The sequence below is a fragment of the Pleurodeles waltl genome, chromosome 6 (assembly GCF_031143425.1).
Source record: "Pleurodeles waltl isolate 20211129_DDA chromosome 6, aPleWal1.hap1.20221129, whole genome shotgun sequence".
Classification (NCBI taxonomy): Eukaryota; Metazoa; Chordata; class Amphibia; order Caudata; family Salamandridae; genus Pleurodeles; species Pleurodeles waltl.
In genome coordinates, this window is record NC_090445.1 from 1,119,404,340 (window position 1) to 1,119,425,391 (window position 21,052).

Consider the following 21,052-nt stretch of genomic DNA (forward strand, 5'->3'; position numbering starts at 1 on the left):
CTCCAGAGAAAGTTAAAAAAATTGATGCTGCAGGAAAAAGGGTTGTTGCGCAAGCAGCCAATCATTGGTGCATTGCCAATTCCCAGGCACTGCTTGCGAGATATGTTGGGGCTCACTGGGACAAAATAGAAGACCACCTTCAACACCTCCCAGAAGAACACTGTAAACGTGCACAGCAAATGGTCTCTGAAGGTCCGACAATTCTGACTAATTCAATTAGATGTCCACAGGATGCAGCAGACACAGCCGCTCAAGGGTTTACCACCACTATCCTCCTTAGGCGACACGCCTGGTTAAGGTGATCTGGTTTCAAACTAGAAGTCCAATAAGCTGTCCTCAATATGCCCTTTGATGGAGAGCACCTATTTGGGTCCCAGGTTGACTCCACTCTTGAAACAAAAAGAAAAAAAGAAAAAAAACAGCTTAAGCCATGGGTGCTTTATAAAATCAACCAAACAAGGTTTTTTCACCGCTCAGTGTATGGATATATGGGGTGGCTACAGAGGGACCACATCCTCTGATCATGCCAACTCACAGCAGCGTCAAGCCTCTTCCTCCTAATCTAGAGGGTTTTTCAGAGGAACATATAGAGAAAATAGCTCTCAGGGCAGAGGAAAAACTACCAACACTCGTGGTTCACCCTCTGCAGCCAAATTTTGACAAGCTCCACATTTCCCCCCCTCCTCCATCACCAACAATGGACATAGATGACGTCAGACAAATGGGCCCTATCGCTTACCCTAATCCAACACATGTTCACAATTTTCGGGAAACAATTTCTCGAATACAGGTCAATCAAATGTACACAGTCTAAACATTGATGCGACTTCTAGGCATGATGGCATGTTTGTCCCCTACAACAATTTTTCACTTGCCAATGGTCGCAACCTCAGGGTCATCTTCAGGATCTAGTGTTGGTAGAGCATCCAGCTTACATGTCTCTGCTATGGTGGAATTCCACCAATCTACTCAAAGTACGGCCTTTTCAAGACACTGTCCCCCAAATAGTTCTGACCTAGAATGCGTCCCTTACAGGATGTGGAGCTCATCTCAACAAACTCAGTGCAGGGATCATGGGACCCCAGCCACAGACCATACTCATCAGTGTTTTGGAACTTCAAGCAGTCTTGCTAACCCTGGAAGCTTTTATGCCTCACTTAATGCACACAAATCTGTTTTGATTCGCACAGACAACATGAACACAATGCATTGTCTTCAAAAACAGGGTAGGTGGGAAGGGACACGCTCTCTCCAGTTGTCTCTGCTAACACAAACAATCTGGAAGTGGGCTCATCACCACATTCATCTTCTGGCAGTATAGGTCCCAGGGACAGACAACAACTTTGCAGACCTGCTAAGCAGGATGCACCAACAAGTCAACGAATGGGAGCTCCACCCACTCGTCCTTCAAGATTACTTTCAAAGGTGGGGAACACCTCACATAGACCTGTTCGCCACAGCAAAAAACTCAAAATGCAAAACTTTGCATCCAAGTACCCACACCCCAGTCCAAAAGCAATGCCCTATGGATTAACTGGTCAGGGACGTTTGCTTACGCTTTTCCACCTCTCCAACTCGTTCCATTCCTGGTGTGCAAACCCAAGCAAACTTCTCTCAAAATGATCCTGGTAGCACCCACATTGGCTCGCCAGCCTTGGTTTACAGTTCCACTGGATCTCTCCTAAGTACTGCACAAGAGACTCACTAACAGACCGGATCTTCTCACTCAAAATCTACAACGGATAAGATATCCGGAAATCACTCAACCTTGCAATATGGCTCCTGAAGTCATAGAATTCTGTTACTTTCACTTACCTGCCGTGTATGGACATTCTAAAACAGGCAGGTAGACCAGCAACTAGAGCCTGTTGTGCAGAAAAATGGAAACGTTTTGTCTGTTACTCTTAATCTAAAAACTTTGATCCACTAACACCTTCGGTGAAAGATAAATTCTTTATGTGCTTCACCCTGATTTAAAAAAAAAAAAAAAAAAAAAAAAAAAGCAAATCCGGCTTCGACATCAATTCGGTTGCACTTAGCTGCAGTTGCGGCCTATTTACAAAATAGACAACATACTTCTTTATTCAAAATACCAGTCATTAAAGCTTTCATGGAAGGTCTTAAGAGTAATTCCACCCGGGCTACCCCCAGTACCTACCTGGAATCTTAATATTTTACTCACTAGACTAATGGCCCTTCATTTGAGCCTCCTCATTCATGTCATTTACAATTCCTTTATTACAAAGTAGCTTTTGTAGTTGCTATTACATCACTAAGATATGTTAGTGAGCTACAAATACATAAGGACAAACTAGTCCCTCGTACAAACCCTAAATTTCTACCAAACGTTGTCTCAATTCCTCATTAATCAAAATACTGACTTGCCATTTTTTTCCCTACAACCATACTCAGTAGCAGAAAGAGCACTCCACACATTAAATATTAAAAGAACTCAAGTATTACATTGACAGGACAAAAAGCTTTAGGAAAACTAGACAGCTTTTTGTAGCTTTTTCAGTACCATACAAGGGAAATCCTATTACAAAAAATGGCATAGCTGGATGGATTGTAGAATGTATACAAATATGTTATGCTAAAGCAAAAAGGCAATTACACTTACTGCTAAAGCAGTTCCACAAGGAAAAAGGGCAGCACTATGGAATTTTTAGGAAATAGTCACTTAGCTGACTTATGGGAAGCACCTCCCCTTGTCTACGCCACACATTTACAAAACACTGCTGCGTAGATATACAGGCTCGTCAGCAAGCCAATGTAGGACAAGCTGTCCTATGAACACTTTTTCAAACAACTGCAATTCCCACAGGTTAGCCTCTGCATTTTTTGGGAGGGACTGCTTTGCAGTCTGTGCACAGCATGTGTATCTACAGCTACACGTGCCATCGAACAGAAAATGTTACTTACCAGTAGACATCTGTTCATGGCATGTAGTGCTGTAGATTCACATGCTCCCTCCCTCCTCCCCAGAAGCTTGTGACAGTTGCAGTTACTTTGTGCTTGTATATAGTTAGTTATATTCGCATGGACATACTCCTTTCTGTACTTCTCTACACTTTATCTCTCGCCTGCCTGCTGAATGCAATCTAACAACTCAATGCCCATGCGCAGTATCACCGAGGAGTAGCCGCTCGATCCCGTGACTCAAACACTTCTCAAAGAAAACAAGTTGCAAAGCTCCGAGCCCAACACTAGATGGCAGGATAATGCACAGCATGTGAATCTACAGCACTACATCCCACAAACCGATGTCTACTGGTAAGTAACATTTTCCTTTTCTGTCCTCTAGCTTGCCCCCGTATCATTGAGTGGTGAATTAAGTAAATCCTCTTGTGAGAAGGGCATGTAGACTCTTAGTGGTGTGTTAATTGAGTTAAAACACAGATGTCTGAATTTTCTTTGGAGACAGGTTGGGCATGTAATTTCTGGTAACCTTTTTTTTTTGGGGGGGGGGGAGATTTGGGCACCAAGCGTTGGTCTCTTATTTTTTCTCTTTCATTGGAACAAGATGTGAAGTCAGGTGAGAATTACTGGTGGGGTGGGGTTCACTGAGATGGGGGTGAGATCATTGGAGAAAGTACAGTGTTAAATTATTGTTAAAGCTAGATCTAGGATGGAGTCAATTGTCAGAAAGATGTGTCACAGAGGTTGGTGGGAGAAGCGTGATGGTGTTAAATGTGTTGGATGCTAAGTTGACCCAAGGAGATTTCTTCTGAGTAGCACCCCAGAGCTTGTGTGAAGTCCATGTTCTTCAGGATACTAACAATTGTTAAACCTGGTTGACGGTTTTCGGGTTATAATCGGAGGCTTAAATTGACATGTTGCCATTTCTGTACAGACAGGTAGTAACTTCTACTATAAGTGATGGTGGTAGGATCGTACATTTTGGATAGGCTCAGAGGGTAAAGTGATTTTGACAGTTTGTCTGCTTTTGTGAGGCTGCTAGGTGTTGGGTCTGGCGATTGATGTCTTCACTTCCTTCCTAAAGGATGTTCTTGGATATTTTCTGCCATTGCCCAGAGGGAATATAATAATTTTTCAGTTTGTTTAAAGGATTGTCCACTGATGCACTACTTCTTGTAGAGAAGGAGCTAATCAGTTGTGCTGCTAGTTGTGACTCTGTTCCTGGAGTGTTTTTGGAACTATACTTGGATGTAGAATATGCCATTGCCCTGGATTTCCTCGGGGGCAATGCAGAGTTGTTGTTATATACCTTGAAGACGGAGCGTCTGGCAGCAGCAAACCAGTGAAGCAAGTGGAATCCTAGTGAGATGCTTTCTCACACCAGGAGCAAGTTGTAGACAAGCCAGTTTTTTGCCTGAATTAGGCCCACAAACTTTCACCCAGATGTTGGCGGTGACTGAAGCTCACCATCTATTGGATAGAACAGTCTCAACGATGAGCATCCTTTCCAGAGAAATAGCCCACATCTGCTTCCCGACACCTCCTTCGTATAAAAGACTGCCTTGGTTTGTGGATGAATTTGTTTTTGATTCTTAGAGAGGGGTAACTTGAAGTGTCTGTTGATTAAACAAGTCTTTGCACCTAACAGATCATTTCCTCCCTCCTCCATTTTACACCATTGCCAGATCATCCCGCTGGAAGATTACAGTTAATTCTTTAGTTCTTGGCCCGATTACTTCAGGGTGCTTTAAGCATATCATCTTTTACATTTAGGCAGTGCAATAGCTCAGTTTTTACATGAGAGAAAATAATGTGTGTTCTTACCTCCACGTGATATGATGAAAGGGTTTGTCTTTTGGAGAAATGGAGGCTGGAACGAAGAAGGGTAAGAAAAAGTGACTGCCGTAACAGTACTTGTCCTTGAGCACCACTGTTTCCTCCTTATGATCTGCCTGCTGTGTCTTTTGCATTTTCGGTACATGTTAATGTGAAAAATAACTGGTATTATAGTCTGAAGCCAATTCAGGTGGCTATTGTCAGTTCGGGGGGAGTGTTCTGTTAAGTGCCTGGTTTTTATTTTTCTTTGACGTGCTTTTTTTTTTTTTTTTTTTTGGAAAACTCAAGTGCTTAACTCATGTGAGAATGGTTAAAACAATGAATTACTTCATCTACTTAGCTCTACCACCAAAGCTAATCTTATAGTTAATAATTTACTTAAAGTATTACATGTCCTCATAATCACAGCAGTCTGGATAACCTGAACAATCTTATAGTGGACACCAACCTCAATGGCAGATTTCATGTGACACCCTACATTCTGATAGACTTAGGATAATAATGCCAATTATGATTGAATGTGGATTATGGTTTATTAGAACCCCGCAAGACCAAGTGTGCCAAGAGACGTGTGACAGCGATTGTAAGAGAATTCTGGCACATAAAAAATTGCTTTTAACCTCTGCATCTCCATTGAATACCGCATAATCCTAGGCCATTCGTAAGTCACAGTTGTCCTCCATAGAGGCTTATTACAGTTTCTTGAACATCCCACAACCCAAATGAATCCTACATTGTTAGGCCTATATTAGGTGATTAGAACTCTAGAGTCTTCTCCAGTGTACCAAGTTTGTAATCCAGCTTTTTTGCATTTTGTAAAACTATTCTATGAACTGGCCTTCACTAATAGTACCTTGGCTGTATCCTAAAAATCCTGTTTGTTTTATCATGGGTAACCCTTGCAAACAGACATTACTTGCAGCAAATCCTTAGTTCCGTTCATAGGAAGTACTCCTACAGTAAAAAGCTGCGACTTTATGCTCTGATGGTATCAACGCATACTCTTTCTAATTCTTTCTGTGCTCCAAATGTTCTACCCCTTTCTTTAATTACCTCTGCTAATTTGTTAACTCCCTTTCATTTCACTTATCGGCCTCTGCATCATTCCCCGATCCTTAACCTCTTATTTTGGTTTTCATTTCCTCTCTTAATGTGTACCACTTTTTTTTCACTACTACCTTGCTGCTGCCAGTGGAGAGAGGGGTGAAGATTCAGGAGCAGATTGTGATTGGAACACCTGGGACTGTCCTGGATTGGTGTTCAAAACTTAAGTTTATCGATCCAAGAAAGATAAAGGTGTTTGTCTTGGATGAAGCGGATGTGATGATTGCAACGCAAGGCCATCAAGATCAGAGCATCCGTATTCAGAGGTAAGATTTCGGTATGTTCCTTCCTTTTCATCCCCCTGATCTCTGAATATTCCATAGTCTTTATCAAGTATTAGAACCTATAATGGAACTATAGCGTTCAACGCTATTGGACCTATTATTTTTCTGTCCCTGAGCAGACCTTTACCCCGTGTTCATGAATGCTCCAAAGATCAAATCTTTTCTTCTGCAACATCAGGTGTGATTTGGGGGATTTAGTGTCTGTGCATAAGAGACTAGATCAAGGGATCATATGCAAGTGGCATAAGAATAGCATGCTTATCGTACCAAGTGACCACCAGCTTAATCTTCATGAAACTGAAAACAAGAAGTTGGTCAAAAGACACAGGTTAGTTAGTATATCTTGTCCAGGTAGTTGGAGAAAAAGGGAGTGAGGTCACTCGGGTGTATGGTAAAGCAGGACCGTGTGTATCAGGATTGAGTATGCTGGATACCGGCTGAACTTTCTAGAGCTGTGGTATAGGTTCCTGGTCCTTCCATTATTGAAATATTTCATATACATTTGGAAAGGAGGGGAGGCTGCATAAAGGTACTGGAGGTTACATATATTGCTTTGTGAAACCTTTATTCTTGGGGTCCTGATACATCTCCCATTTTGTCCTCCCATTCTGTCCTCCCAGGATGCTACCCCGTGACTGCCAGATGCTTCTCTTCTCTGCCACCTTTGAAGAGTCTGTGTGGCGATTTGCTCAAAAAGTTGTTCCTGATCCAAATATCATCAAACTGAAGAGAGAAGAGGAGACGCTAGACACCATCAAGCAGTACTACGTACAGTGCAACAACCGAGATGAGAAAGTTCAGGCACTCTGCAACATCTACGGGGCCATCACTATAGCCCAAGCCATGATCTTCTGTCATGTGAGTCTTGGAGAATAAGTTTTTCAGTCTTTACCATGTTTCTTGAAATGGATACCACTGCCTTATTGGAGGTGTCTTTAGTTTGCCAGAAACATCTAAAGTTTAACTCTTTATTCCTTCATCAGACTCGTAAGACGGCTGGGTGGCTAGCAGCAGAGCTGGTCAAAGAAGGACACCAAGTGGCTTTGCTGAGTGGTGAGATGATGGTAGAACAGCGAGCTGCTGTGATTGAGCGCTTTCGAGAGGCTAAAGAGAAAGTATTGGTGACGACAAATGTTTGTGCAAGAGGTACGTGATTTGCTTCACCACCGATTCTTGCTACATTCAATATGTGACAGTGATTGCTTGTTTCCGCTCCCCTAGACATGGTATTATTGGCTTATCACCAATGGCATATTTAATTTAATTATAAATCTCTAGTAATATGGTACTATGTGTACCCTGGGCCTGTAAATTAAATGCTACTAGTGGGCCTGCAGCACAGATTATGCCACCCACGTAATTATCCCCTTAACCATGCCTCATGCCTGTGGCAAACTCCTAGGGATCAGGCTGTTGTACCTGCCTGTAGAAAGGCTTATGCCCTGGCCTTGAAGTGGAAGGCCAAAATCAAAGAAGAGCAGTGGGAAGGAATTGTGGCTGCCTGCTTAAAAAAAATAAAAAAGGATACTCAGGCCTTTTAGCAGGTGGTTTGGGCAGGCCTAACTAATGGCAACTCACCGGATGTTGTTACGTCACACATTACCCCTGAAACTTGGGTTAACCATTTTTCCATCATTTATGAGTCAGATGTTGTATGTGTTGAAGACCCGCAGGTGAATCTGCCTCTGAATTTTAGCTCTCCTTTTTCGCTAAAAGAGGTGTCGAAGGCTATTTATGAAGGTCTTCCCAATAAGGCCCCAGAAATGGATGGGATCCCGTAGGTCTCTTTATAAAGGAACCAGAGTTTTGGTCTTCACTTTTAACTAATGGTTTTAATTTTGTCTGTAGGGTAGAGCCCCGATGTCTTGGTGAACATCTGTTGTGGTACCAGTTTTTAAAAAGGGTAACATCCTGGAACCAAGGTGTTATCGCCCAATTTCCTTGTAAGACTCTTCTAAATTAATCATGTTGAAGCGCTTGATTCCTTGAGTGCAAGAAAATAAAATTCTCTCTCAGGTCTAGTTTGGCTCAAGGAAGGGCTTGGGCACAGTACAACAGTGCCTTAATAGTCACCTCCTTATGGCTGAGTACATATTCTTGAAGGGCTCCCCAATCCATTTGGCATTCATGGATTTATCGGGCACACACAACTGTGTTGCCAGGCAGAAGTTGTAGGAAACTTTACTGTCAATGGGCCTTGATGCTGGGTTGGTTAACCTTTTGAGACTTTTACACCAGGACCATAGGACAAAAGTAAGGTATGGATCAATTGGTGAGTCCACTTCATTTAGAGTTAATCGTGTCATGCGCCAAGTGTGTGTTCTCGCCCCCATTTTATTTCTCTTGCACATTAATGGCCTAGAGAAAAACTTGGCTTCTGTAGGAGCTGATGTACTGCATGTCTGTAACAGTGCCATTCCCACCTTGCTGTGTGCGGACAACGTGGTCCTGCTGGCAAGAACGGCTAGTGGGCTAAAGCAGTTGGTAGCCAGCTTTGTTGAATTCATTTAAGGTCTGGACTTTGAAACTAATTATACCAAAACTTTTGTAATGGTTTTTGGACCTAAGAATACTAAGACCCGTCCACTGCCCATAGGAGGGTATGCACTGGCTAAAGTAAGTTTGTTTCAATATCTGGTACTTGAGTTTTATGAGGTTTGTAGTTGCCTTCCCTGTTTGAAAGGTAGGGCCTCACGGTTTTTGAGTACAGTAGAAATTACCTTCTCCCTAGCTGCTAATATAGGGAGAAAGCTGGTTGCCCCTATACTAGAAGTCTTGAAGAGGAAGTGTTTTCCTGCTGTGACGTATGGTATGGGCTTATAAAGAGGTTAGGAGTATCTAGGTGGAAGAAAACTGATTTTGCAGCTGGTTGCTTGGTGTTCCGCCATCCCCACCGCACTTTTCCATTACATCAGGAGTTTGGTTTAGAGTATAAACAGGTTAGTATCAATGTGGACCCCTTGGAGCTCTGGTGTGCGATTTTGGCCAGTGAGGAGTCTGTTCTTAACCGGTTGGGTATTCAGGACTGCCTCACTAGTGATTCTGCCTGTTTGGTCCCAAGGCTAAAATACATCAAGATTACCATGACAGCCCTGGGCTGCCCTCATTTGTTTGATAATCTGCACTTAATCTCTAACAAGGATAAAGCCTGGATTTGAGATTGCTTTTTCAAACGTAGGCAGGCAGCTTGGGAGGCTAAGGTAATAAAGCTGACAGTATTGTATGATGCAAATGTCAATGCGGCCTGCTCCTTACCTGTTGTATGTTCACAATGTGTATGAACTTGTTATTGACCTGTTTCTGGTCGGGGTCCCTCCGTTTGGTTTGATCTGTCTTTTCATCAAGGGCAGTTCTCTTCTGGAGATATTTGTGTCTGCCCTTGTGGTGAACAGTGCACTTTGTTGTTTTTTACAAAATGTAATTTAGTACCTCTATTACGAAAAGGGGATTTTTCCATGTGCAGGGTAGCATTGCTTTTTCTCCATAGTTGAATGACTGATGTTTGTTGCTCTTTTGGCAAGACGTTGCTGTTTTAGCTGTATTTGCAATTTGATAATTTGTTATGCATAATTGGTATTTGTTACAGGACTTTTAAATGAATGTTTTATTTGTATACATGCTTGGTTTTTAATGTAATATTTTGTATTTGTATTCTTTTATGGTTTATATACAATACAATAAAGTTATTGATGATGGTGATGACGATTGATCTATCTGACTCTTTCTCATCCCTAAGGTAGGCCCTGGACAACCTAAAGATCAGGGTGCAACATGTTTTAAAGGCAGGGCATGTACTGTTAAGTTTTCCAAGTCCTGGTAGTAAAAAAACTCCCAGTCATTTTTCACTACCGTAAGACCTCTCTTCCATAGGCTAATATTGGAATTACCTTTATTACAACTTTTAAGTGTAAGTTGCAATTTGGTTTTCTGGAATCCCAGTTAGAAATCACACTTATGGTGAAGTAGGATTTTAAATTTCAATTCTGAAAATACTACTTTTAGAAAGCTGCCATTTCTCTTACTTTTGCCATTTGGTTTCTGCTGCCTGTCTGGCTGTCTATAGGGAATACCCAAACCCCAGTCTTCACCCACCCCATACATGTAATCACACACCCAATGGGAGCTTAGATGTGGCGTTATGGGCCATACTGGCAGGATGGGAGAGTTGTGCTTGACCCAGCCAGACTTACAACTGAATAGGCTATGTCCTGTCCCCACACAAAAGGCTGAATACCCCCCTGTAGTGAGCCAGGGCAGGACCTCTGTGCACTTCAAAGGCCTGTCTTTGAAGTCTCCCCCTCTTCAAAGGCCTAACTGGGTATAAGTATTTAGCCTCCGACACCACCACTTCAGTACACGTCTGGGCCCTGTAAATACTCTACCAGGAAAGAGGACTGCTGTGCTTCTGAAGGTCTGCGCTATGCTGGACCCCTGCTTTACTGTGCTTTGTTGGGCTTCTGCTCTCTGCCTGGGTGAGAAGGACTGAACCTGCATCACTTGAACCCAGAGTGACTCCAAGGGCTAGTTGGCTGGCCTCCTGACCTCCAGTCTCGGGTACATAAGACTTCCAACCACCCTGCTTCTACACCTGCCATCTGTGAGGCTACCCTGCCAAGTGATGCACCCCAGTTCTAGACCCTTGGAATTAGGCTCAAGGTGGCTTCTCAGCGGAACCAACACATTCTGTGCTGAGTGATGCATCTCCTTGGCTGAGTGGTGCATCTTCGAACACCACTGTTGAATGGATTGATACCATCTCAACAGACTTGCATCACCGCCCCGTCCTACATCTTGGGTTGGACACATCTTCGGAAGCACCAGTGCGTGATGCTTCTCCCGGCACAAGCCCCTTGCATCTCCCGTCAACCGTGGTCTCAACGACAAAAAAACTTTGCACTACAGCTTTACCGCTCATTGGAACAAACACAACATCTCGACTGTGCAACGCATCCTCTACACCGGCCTTTGTATTGCAAGCCTCGTTGGCAGGATCCTCAACGTCGACGCAGCAGGACCTCGCAACACAGCCTCGCCTCTTCTCGGAACTGATGCATTGCCTCGGTGGTGTGACGCCTCTTCACACATGCATGCAACTCTCTGCAACCAGTATATGAGGTACCTTGGTTCAGTGGACCTAAATGGTTCTCTTAAAAGGCCCGCAGTCGGTCTGAACTTCTGACTTTGTCCTGGTTAAGCGATACCAGATATCTCCAATAGCGTTTCTTGGCGCTATTTTTTCAAACCCTTGAAATTCCATATCTCCATTTCTACTTATTGGATTTTTTTTGTTTTGGTCTTTTTTATTTATTAAATTCAGATCTATTTGTCTAACCTTGTGTGGTGTTTCTATTGTTTTACTGTTAGAAGTGTTGCCCAATTACTTTTCACATTGCCTTCAGGTTAAGTCTGACTGCTCTGTGCCAAGGTTTTAGAGGATGAGCACAGGTAATTCAGGGTTTGCTTGTGCCTTATCCTAACTAGGATTGTGGTGGCTGCTCAACCAGGGCTTACACCCCAATCAACCAACAACCCATTTTCTAACATTGTATATCAGCACTGAGGGTAGGGCTTGTTTTTGTGCAGGTCCATACAGTGGTGTGATGTACACTACTTCAAGACCAATTTGAATTTTAAATTCTCCCTGATTGACATTGTGATTGTTTCTTTCCCCTCTTAAAAAATAAAATAAAATCATGTTTCTGGTTGCTGGATCTACAAACAAAGCATGGAATTTGAGCTGGCCAACAAAGAGGAGTACACTGTGGCCCAGCTCCGACACTTCTGTAAGGAGTATGACTTCCTGCCAAGAGAGCCACCAAGAAGGTGCAGTTGCAAAAGGTTCTGAATACCTGGGTACTCTTGCACTGTATGAAACCACAGCTGAGAATGATGGGCTGGAGGATGGCCCTCTTGAGGAACCTTCCTGCAGTGGATGAGGAGACCCCTAAATTGTAGCTTCCTGCCAGTGCAGGAAGCAGTCCCTTCCCACACCTCTCCCCTGAGGAACTGGCAGAGAGGAGGGAAGAGAGAGAATTCAAACTGCAGATGGCTAAATTAAAAGTGGAGGTAGAGGAGAAAAGGGCTGAAAGGGTCTTGGAAGAGAAAAAAAGCTGAAAAGGACTGGGAAGAAAAAAGGAGGATTCCAGCAGAGATGGTGGCAGCATACCCGCAGTACATGAAGGAGAGAAAAGTGTTCCCATACGTAAGGAGTTGGTGCCCAGTTATGTGGTGGGAGATGGCCTAGACAAAATGTTTTTCTGCGTATGAGGTTGCATTGAGGGTTCACAAGGTTCCTGAAGAGCTTTGGGAGGAGGGGGTGCTGTCGGTGGAAACACATGCCAACTGTGGGTAGGGACACACGTCTAACTCTAGAGGTTGGGGACCGAACCAAGCACACCCCTGGTGAAAGCTATTTTACTTGCAAAATTTGGGCTGACCCCTAAAGTGCTGCAGAGGTTCACGGACAGCCAGAAGCACCCGAACCAATCCTGGGTAGATTTTGTGGACTTCTCCTGCAAGGCACTGAATGGTTGGGTGTGGGGCAATAAAGTTAATGATTATGTTGGGTTGTGCAATTTAATCATTAGGGTACATTCTCAGTGTCTGTTTAACAGAATTACTTCAGCGCCTAGTTGACAGTAAGCTGACTGACCTTCCATGAAGCTTGCTGAGGAAGCGGACCTCTGGGCCAATGCCAGGGTGTCCAAGAAGCTATCTGGACCCACAAAGGAGGTCCGGGTTCCAACCAGAAGGAAGAATGTGAAGGAAAACTTTAAAGTAAGGAGTTCTCTCAAGGCCTCCAAATTAATTCCCAAGGGAGTAGTGGTAACCAGTCCCAGTCTTGATTCTAAGAAGAAGGGGTTTAATGATCATGAAAAAGGGAGGTTTGTAGCCCAGTGTACTGAGTGCTACATGTATGGGCACTCCAAGGGTGACCTTGTCCCAACAGGGCACAGCCCTCTACTGGTCGGGAGACACCTTGGTTGGCGACTGTTGCGCTTGGGGAGGAGGTAGACTCATTTAGCTTAGGGGAGCAGCCAGAGGTGACCCTAGATTCCCTGGGGTATAAGGAGATGGTGCCAAAAGCCCACATGCCTGGTAATACTTCAACGTATAGGCAGTGGGTTACCATCATTGGACAACAGGTGGGGGCTGTGAGAGGCACAGGAGCCAGCACTACTGTGAACTGTCAGCTGGACAGCAGATCTTACCAAACACATTCCACCAAGTCATAATCGCGGAAAATAGACCTGGTCTTGGTGTATAATGCCACATGCTACCCCAGGCCATTTCCTCTGAGGTCAGTGAGTGCACCTGTGGTAGCTAGAGCTCTGATGGGGATCGTTACCTGTGTTGGGGTTCCCTAAGGAGGTAGTGTTTGACAAAGGCACTAACTTCATATCTGTGTACATGAAGTCCATGTGGGATGAGAGTGGTGTAACTTACAAGTTCATCACACCTTATCACCCCAAAACTAGTGGTCTTGTGGAGAGATTCAACAAGACCCAAAGGGAATGACTATGGACCTAACGGAGTACATGAGGCATAAGTAGAACATTCTTTTGCATTGCCTTCTCTTTGTCTACAGGGAGGTGCCACAGAAAGGAGTCTGGTTCAGCCCTTTGAACTCCTCTGTGACCACCCTGTTAGGGGCCTCTGAGCCTAGTCAAGAAGGAATGGGAGCAAGCTCCCAGAAAACCCTCCCAGGATGTGGTCAGCTACATTCTGTCCCTCCGCAACCAGATGCGCCACTTTCGGAAAAAGGCACTAAGCAGTATTGAACCCTTTGAAGAACTCATGAAGTTCGGGTATGACCAGAAAGCTACTCTGTTGGCCTTTCATCCTAGCCAGAAAGTATGGGTCATAGAGCCATTGGAGCCCAGAGCTGTCTTAGACCTCTGGACCATCCCATACGAAGTAAGGGAGTGGAAGGGGGAGTCCACCTACTTTGTGAATCTCCAGACCCATAGGAACCCCTTAATGGTGCTCCATATAAAGCACCTGAAGCGCCAGACTTAAAGACCCGAAGTGAGTATGATCTTCGCAACAGATGGATGGGGTGGAGGAGGAAAGCAAGCCGCTCCCTGACCTCCTTTCTGTCTGGGAGCACATCTGGTCAGTGGAAGGTTTCAACCTCTCTTCTTTCCTGACCCCCAGACCTGCAGAGCAACTGGGACAAGTTTGCCCCTCTGTTCGTCCTCACCCCTGGACTCGCACACCTGTGCGTCCATGACACTGACACAGCAGACAGTCCCTCTGCAAAGAACACAATTAACAGGTTGTCATATAAGGGGAGGCCAGCATCAAGGCGACTGTCTCAAAGATGTTGGTGTTAGGGGTGATTGAGACCTCCAACAGTCTGTGGTTCGGTTCTGTGTGCAGTGCCGAGGACTCAATTCCTTCCCCAGGACTGAGGCACTCCCCAAGCTGATTAACAGGCTGGGCGCTGTCCAATTCCTCAGTACCTTTGATTTGACTTCAGGTTACTTGTGGATTGATCTGACTAAGTGGGGCTAAAGAGACCTTGAGGGCCACTTCCAATTCCAGGTGATTTTCTTTGGCTTGAAGAATGCCCTTGCCACCTTCCTGATGTTGATGAACAGGGTCCTAGCTGGTAAGGAGGCCTTTTGTGCCACCTATCTGGACTACATTTATGTCTACACCTCCAGCTGGGAGGAACACCTGCATCACCTCCGTGAGGTTGCCCTGAAACATTCAGCCCTAACAGTCAAGACCAAGTAAGTGCCAGATTAGGCATGGTTCTGTGGTGTATCATGCCCCCTTGTGGTGGTTGGGGGCAAGTGCAGCCCCTTTAGGCTATGATTGAGACTATCATGGCCTTGCAACCACCTAAAACCTGCATAGATGTGAGAGCCTTCCTACCTACACAGGATACTACAGACTATTTGTTAAGGGATGTGGCACCATTGTTGCCCCTCCCCCCCCCCCCCTCCCCCACTTAGCAAAGCTAACTTCAAAGAAGCAGCCCAGATTGGTGATCTGGACAGAGGCTTGCCAGAAAGGCTTTGATACCCTCAAGGAGGCTATGTGTACAGCACCTGAACTCAAGGCTCCGGACTTCTCCAAGGAATTATTTGTGCAGACTGATGGTTCAGAGCATGGCATTGGGATGGTCTTAGCACATTTGAATGAAGAGGGCCTAGGCAAACCAGTAGGCTTCATTAGTAGGAGGCTACTCCCATGGGACCAGTGGTTGAGTACGATTGAAAGAGTAGCTTTTGCTGTGGTGGGGGCAAAGAAGTTGAGACCATACCTGTTTGAGCCTCCTTTCCAGGTTCCGACAAACCACAGACACCTCAGTTGACTCATGCAGATGAGAGGGTGAAACTCTCAAACTGTTGAGGTGGTCCAGCTCCCTACAGGGAATGGAATTAACAGGGTCAGATCATGCCAGTGCTGATGGTCTTTCCAGTGTTTTTCTGCCTTAGTAAATAGAACTCCCTAGGGGTAGCTCTCACCACTTTAAGCTGTGGTGGCATGTGTTAGACCTGACCGCCTTAGGGTGGTCCACCTAACTCACCCTCCCCCCCCAACTTTTTGCCTAACCCTTCATTTTTCTTACAGTTTGTGCTGGTATTAGGACTCTGTGCACTTTTATAACCAGTGCTAAAGTGCTTTTGCAGTCTCCACTAAAGATGGTAAAATTGACATATTTAATTTACTTATAAGTCCCTAGTGAAATGGTACTATGTGTACCCAGGGCCTGTAAATTAAATGCTACTAGTGGGCCTGCAGCACTGATTGTGCCACCCACTTAAGTAGCCCCTTAACCAAGTCTGTGGTCTGTCATTGCAGAGCCTAAGTGTGCAGTTTTACATTGCCATGTCGACCTGGCAAGATAACCCTTTTGCCATGCCCTGTCCTTCCCCTTCTGTATTTGTCACCCCTAAGGGGTGCCCTGGATAACCCAAAGGGCAGTGGCTGATGCCTTGTGAGGGCAGGACACGTACTGTTAAGTTTTACATTTCCTGTTAGTGAAAAACTCCCAAAGTCATTTTTCACTACTGCAAGGCCTGCCTGTCCCATAGGATAACATTGGCTCATACCTTATTACAACTTATAAGCATAATTCACAATCTGGAGGAGATAAACTTTGAGCTTGGTGTCTCTGGAATCCCAGTTTAAAATACCAACTCGTGGTGAAGTCAGATTTTAAATTGCAATATGGAAAATACCACTTTTAGAAAGTTGGCATTTTCTTACTTTATCCATTTGGTGTCTGCTGCATGTCTCTGATCACGTCAAGGGGTAAACGACAGCTGGACTTTCAGTATTCCCCGTAGACAGCCACACAAAATGGAAGCTTTTGTGTGCTGTGTTGCGCCATTCTGGCAGGATGGGAAGGAGGAGCTGGACCCAGCCTCACTTACACCTGAATAGGCTGTGCCTTTCACCACACAAAGGACTGCATACCCCCTGTATTGAGTCTGGAGCCAGGGCAGGAAGGTCAGGACCTCTGTGCACAATAAAGACCCGGCTTTGAAGTCTACCCATTTCAAAGACCTAATTGGGTATAAGTACTGGGCCACAGACACCACCACTTAAGTACCCTTCTGGACCTGTGGATACTCTGCCAGGAAGAAGGATAGCTCTGCTGCAGAAGGACTGCACCCAGCTGGACTCCTGCTTTGCTGCCCCGTACCTGGGTGTGAAGGACTGGGCCTGCAGCACTTAAACCCAGAGCAACTCCAAGGGCTACTTGGCTGGCCTCCTGATCTGAAGTCTCAAGGACATAAAAGATTTCCAACCACCCTGCTTCTGCACCTGGACTCTGCCAACTGTGAGTCTATCCTGCCAATGCTGCCAACTCAGTACTCGACCATTGGAAGTTAGTTGGTTTAAGGTGCCTTCTCAGGCGAGCTGACACATCCTCTGCTGAGCGTTGCATCCCCAAGTAGAAGAGATGCATCTTCTTCGTTGAGGGTCTTTTCTTCAAGAAGAACAGACTCATTGCTGCTGTTGTGTGGATTGGACCTGTCTCAGCAGACTCTCATCCCCACCACATCACGCATATTGGGCACAACGCATCACCTTTTAAACCACCACCACTGCCTTTTTTTGTTTTTGTTACACTAATGTGGCGTTAAATGGCCTAAAACGCCGTGCCATATTTACAAAGAGGCGCAGTGCATGCATTGCGCACCTTTGTAACACTTTGCACTACGTTATGCTTGCGCCAGACATAATGTATGCAAACGGGGCATCCCCACCCCGTTGGGGGCCAAAAAATTACGCAAAGAAATCTGTCAGATTTCTTTGCGTCATTTTTTTCTGGCACTTTTAACGCCTGCTCAGAGCTGGCATTAAAAGGAGGCTTCCATTGGTTACAATGGTCCTCTGGGTGCTTTGCAAGATTAGCGTCATAATCCTGCAAAGTGCCAGACTAGCGTAAAAAAAATTCTGCCGCTAGTCCCCTAACTACCACCAAGCTACAGCGTATTTTAAATATGACGCACACATGGTGGCATTAGGGTGCGCTAAGGGGTGCAAGAAAAGTGGCGCTGCACTTTGTGCAGCACCACTTTTCTTAAATATGCCCCATAGTTCTGTTTTTTGCAGCAGGCATATTAACCCTCTATGCTACTTTATGTTGAATCGAAGCTGCCACCAGGCAAAACTTCCATCTCTCTTCTCTAGAAGGAACGTTAATCACAAGAAGCATCTTGACATTTTAATTGTTTCTTGAAGGCTAAACGCACAAGGAACTTTTCAGCAGGTGCTTTTAAATCGCAAGTTTCTGAAGTTAATGCTAAACGCAGTGCCCTCCTGAGGTCAGCACCCGGTGCGGTCGCACCACTGAAAAGCCAGCCCTGTGTGTGTGTGGGGGGGGGGGGGGGGGGGTTTGTACAGTTGAGGATTCCACGCTCTCCTGGACTGAGCGTATGTAGAGGCTCACTAGTAGATGTTTGAGGTAGTAGTAGCCATGCGCCTTGCACATGTTGCAAAGTCTCAGCATACAGCAAAAACAGGTGCTATACATTTAGTGTCCCAGTAACCCAAAAGCACTTTGAAGAGGGAGAGTTTGATTTTTCACTGTGGACCAAGACTTCAGTGGCTTAAACCAGCCCTTGTAAAAATATGTTGGATAGACACTAAGCAAGTTGGGCCTTCAAGAGAATATGGCAGTCAGTCCTTCACATTAAGTTTTTTTGGAAACGAAAGAGACTTCCTCTGCTGTGGAAGCACTATAACAGTTCAAATTTAAGAACTCCCCCAGTCACGCTGCAAGATATCGACGGATTGTTGATATATAGAAGGTGAACAACAGTATCTTTCTGGTAAGCCGGTGGACCTTTCCAGTAAGGCAGTCTGGGTGGTCTAGCCCAGCCTTATCTGGCCGCAGATGGGCCTGCCCTTGGCCCAGTCTCTGCCTGTTTCAGTTTCACAGTTTTCCTGAAGGTGTGGTATTTTGGGTATAAGAGAAAGGCTATCTGAAAATTGTCTACAGGCATTTGTTTCATACTTCATGCATCAAACCATGAATATTAGTTTCCTAGTCTCAAAATGAAATGAATGTGTTAGATGGCATCTGTCGCTGTAGATACACATGGTATGCATGAGCTCGCCATCTGGTGTTGGGTCGGAGTGTTACAAGTTGTTTTTCTTCGAAGAAGTGTTTTCGAGTCACGGGACCGAGTGACTCCTCCTTCTGTGCTCATTGCGCATGGGCGTCGACTCCATCTTCGATTGTTTTCTTTCCGCCATCGGGTTCGGACGTGTTCCTGTCGCTCCGAGTTTCGGAACGGAAAGATAGCTGAAGACGGAAGATTTTCAACGGTATCGTTGCGATCCGGTTCGAGATACACACATACGACGAAGCGTTGAACATCGAAGCGCTTCGGTGCCCTTCGGGGTAGATTTCGGCACCCCGTCGGGGCCTAGTCGGCCCGACCGCGTGGAGAACAACGCCGATGGAACGGACCCCGTTTCGATTCTGCCCCGAATGCCACAACAAATATCCTTATACGGACCTACACTCGGTCTGTAATCTGTGCCTGTCACCCGAGCACAGCGAAGAATCCTGTGAGGCCTGTCGGGCGTTCCGGTCCCGAAAAACTCTGCGCGACCGTCGAGCGAGAAGACTGCAGATGGCGTCCACGCCAAAGGAGCGTCGACAGTTCGAGACAGAAGAGGAACAGGAGGAATCCTTTTCCATCCAGGATTCAGACTCCGACGAGCTAGACTCTACAAAAACTGTGAGTAAGACGTCGAGATCAGAACTTAAAAAAGGAAAGAAGGCCCAGGGGACGCCACTGCCAACCGGCCATGGCTCCACCCAAATTCTCGGTGACCAACAGTCGGCACCGAAAAAGGCCCATTCAGTGTCGAGATCGTCCGACTTCGGTCGAGACACCGGCACGCAGCCTCCTCGGGACCGAGAGAGTGCTAAACAGAAGCATCGACACCGAGAGTTCGGTGTCGACACGGATCGACGCCGAGACAGTGGCGCCGAAGACCATAGAGGCCAAGAATTTTCGGCACAGAAAAAGAGGAAGGTTACCTCGGAGCCGAAAAAACAATCAACAGGGTTTTCGGAGCCGAAAAAAGCGACATCAGACCCTGTTTCAGGCTCCTATACTGAAGAGCATTCTATGTCTTCACAAATGAAGAAACATAGATTTGAACAAGAACTGCAATCCACTGACGTGGATCACACGCAAAAGTGTATCTTTATTCAGCAGGGGACTGGGAAGATCAGTACCCTTCCACCTGTCAAACGAAAGAGAACGCTTCAGTTTACTCCTCAGCAACAAACAGCACAAAAGGTAACACCTCCTCCCTCGCCTCCACCTGTAACTCCGGCTTCGCCAACTTACACCCCGTCACATTCGCCAGCTCACACCGCCATGAGCCACGATGACCAAGATCAGGATGCGTGGGACTTGTACGACGCACCAGTGTCTGATAACAGCCCAGACACATACCCAACTAGGCCATCACCACCGGAAGACAGCACAGCCTACTCACAAGTGGTGGCTAGAGCAGCACTATTCCATAATGTGGAACTACACTCGGAACAAGTAGAGGATGATTTTTTATTTAACACCCTCTCTTCAACTCACAGCTCCTACCAAAGCCTGCCGATGCTCCCAGGCATGCTACGCCATGCAAAGGACATTTTCAAAGAGCCAGTTAAAAGTAGGGCAGTGACGCCTAGGGTGGACAAAAAGTATAAGGCGCCTCCTACGGACCCTGTATTCATCACCTCTCAGCTGCCACCAGATTCTGTGGTGGTAGGGGCTGCCAGAAAACGGGCAAATTCACACACTTCTGGGGATGCACCTCCCCCAGATAAAGAAAGCAGGAAGTTCGATGCAGCCGGGAAGAGGGTTGCTGTCCAAGCAGCAAACCAGTGGCGCATCGCAAATTCACAAGCGCTGCTAGCGCGATACGACAGAGCCCACTGGGATGAGATGCAGCATCTCATTGAACATCTCCCAAAAGATCTGCAAAAAAGAGCAAAACAGGTTGTTGAGGAGGGTCAAAACATTTCCAACAATCAAATACGCTCCTCCATGGATGCAGCAGACACGGCCGCAAGGACCATTAATACGTCGGTTACCATCCGTAGGCACGCATGGCTCAGAACGTCTGGATTCAAGCCAGAAATTCAACAGGCAGTGCTTAACATGCCAGTAAACGAAAAACTTCTGTTCGGTCCGGAGGTCGACACAGCCATAGAAAAGCTCAAGAAGGACACTGACACTGCCAAGGCCATGGGCGCACTCTACTCCCCGCAGAGCAGAGGATCTTATAACACCTTCCGCAAAACACCTTTTAGAGGAGGGTTTCGGGGTCAGGCCACACAAGCTAGCACCTCACAGTCCGCACCGCCCACCTACCAGGGACAGTACAGGGGTGGTTTTCGGGGCCAGTATAGAGGGGGG

The 21,052-nt window shown here is 45.8% G+C and overlaps 1 protein-coding gene across 1 annotated transcript in view; it reads left to right on the forward strand.

Annotated features, from left to right (window-relative positions):
• LOC138300657 (ATP-dependent RNA helicase DDX19B) overlaps nt 1-21,052 on the forward strand; it is a 129,543-nt gene that overhangs the window by 81,656 nt on the left and 26,835 nt on the right. The window contains exons 9-11 of the mRNA XM_069240282.1: nt 5,948-6,125; nt 6,764-7,001; nt 7,127-7,289. Coding sequence (XP_069096383.1) covers nt 5,948-6,125; nt 6,764-7,001; nt 7,127-7,289 — 579 coding nt within the window. The remainder of the gene's footprint in view (nt 1-5,947; nt 6,126-6,763; nt 7,002-7,126; nt 7,290-21,052) is intronic.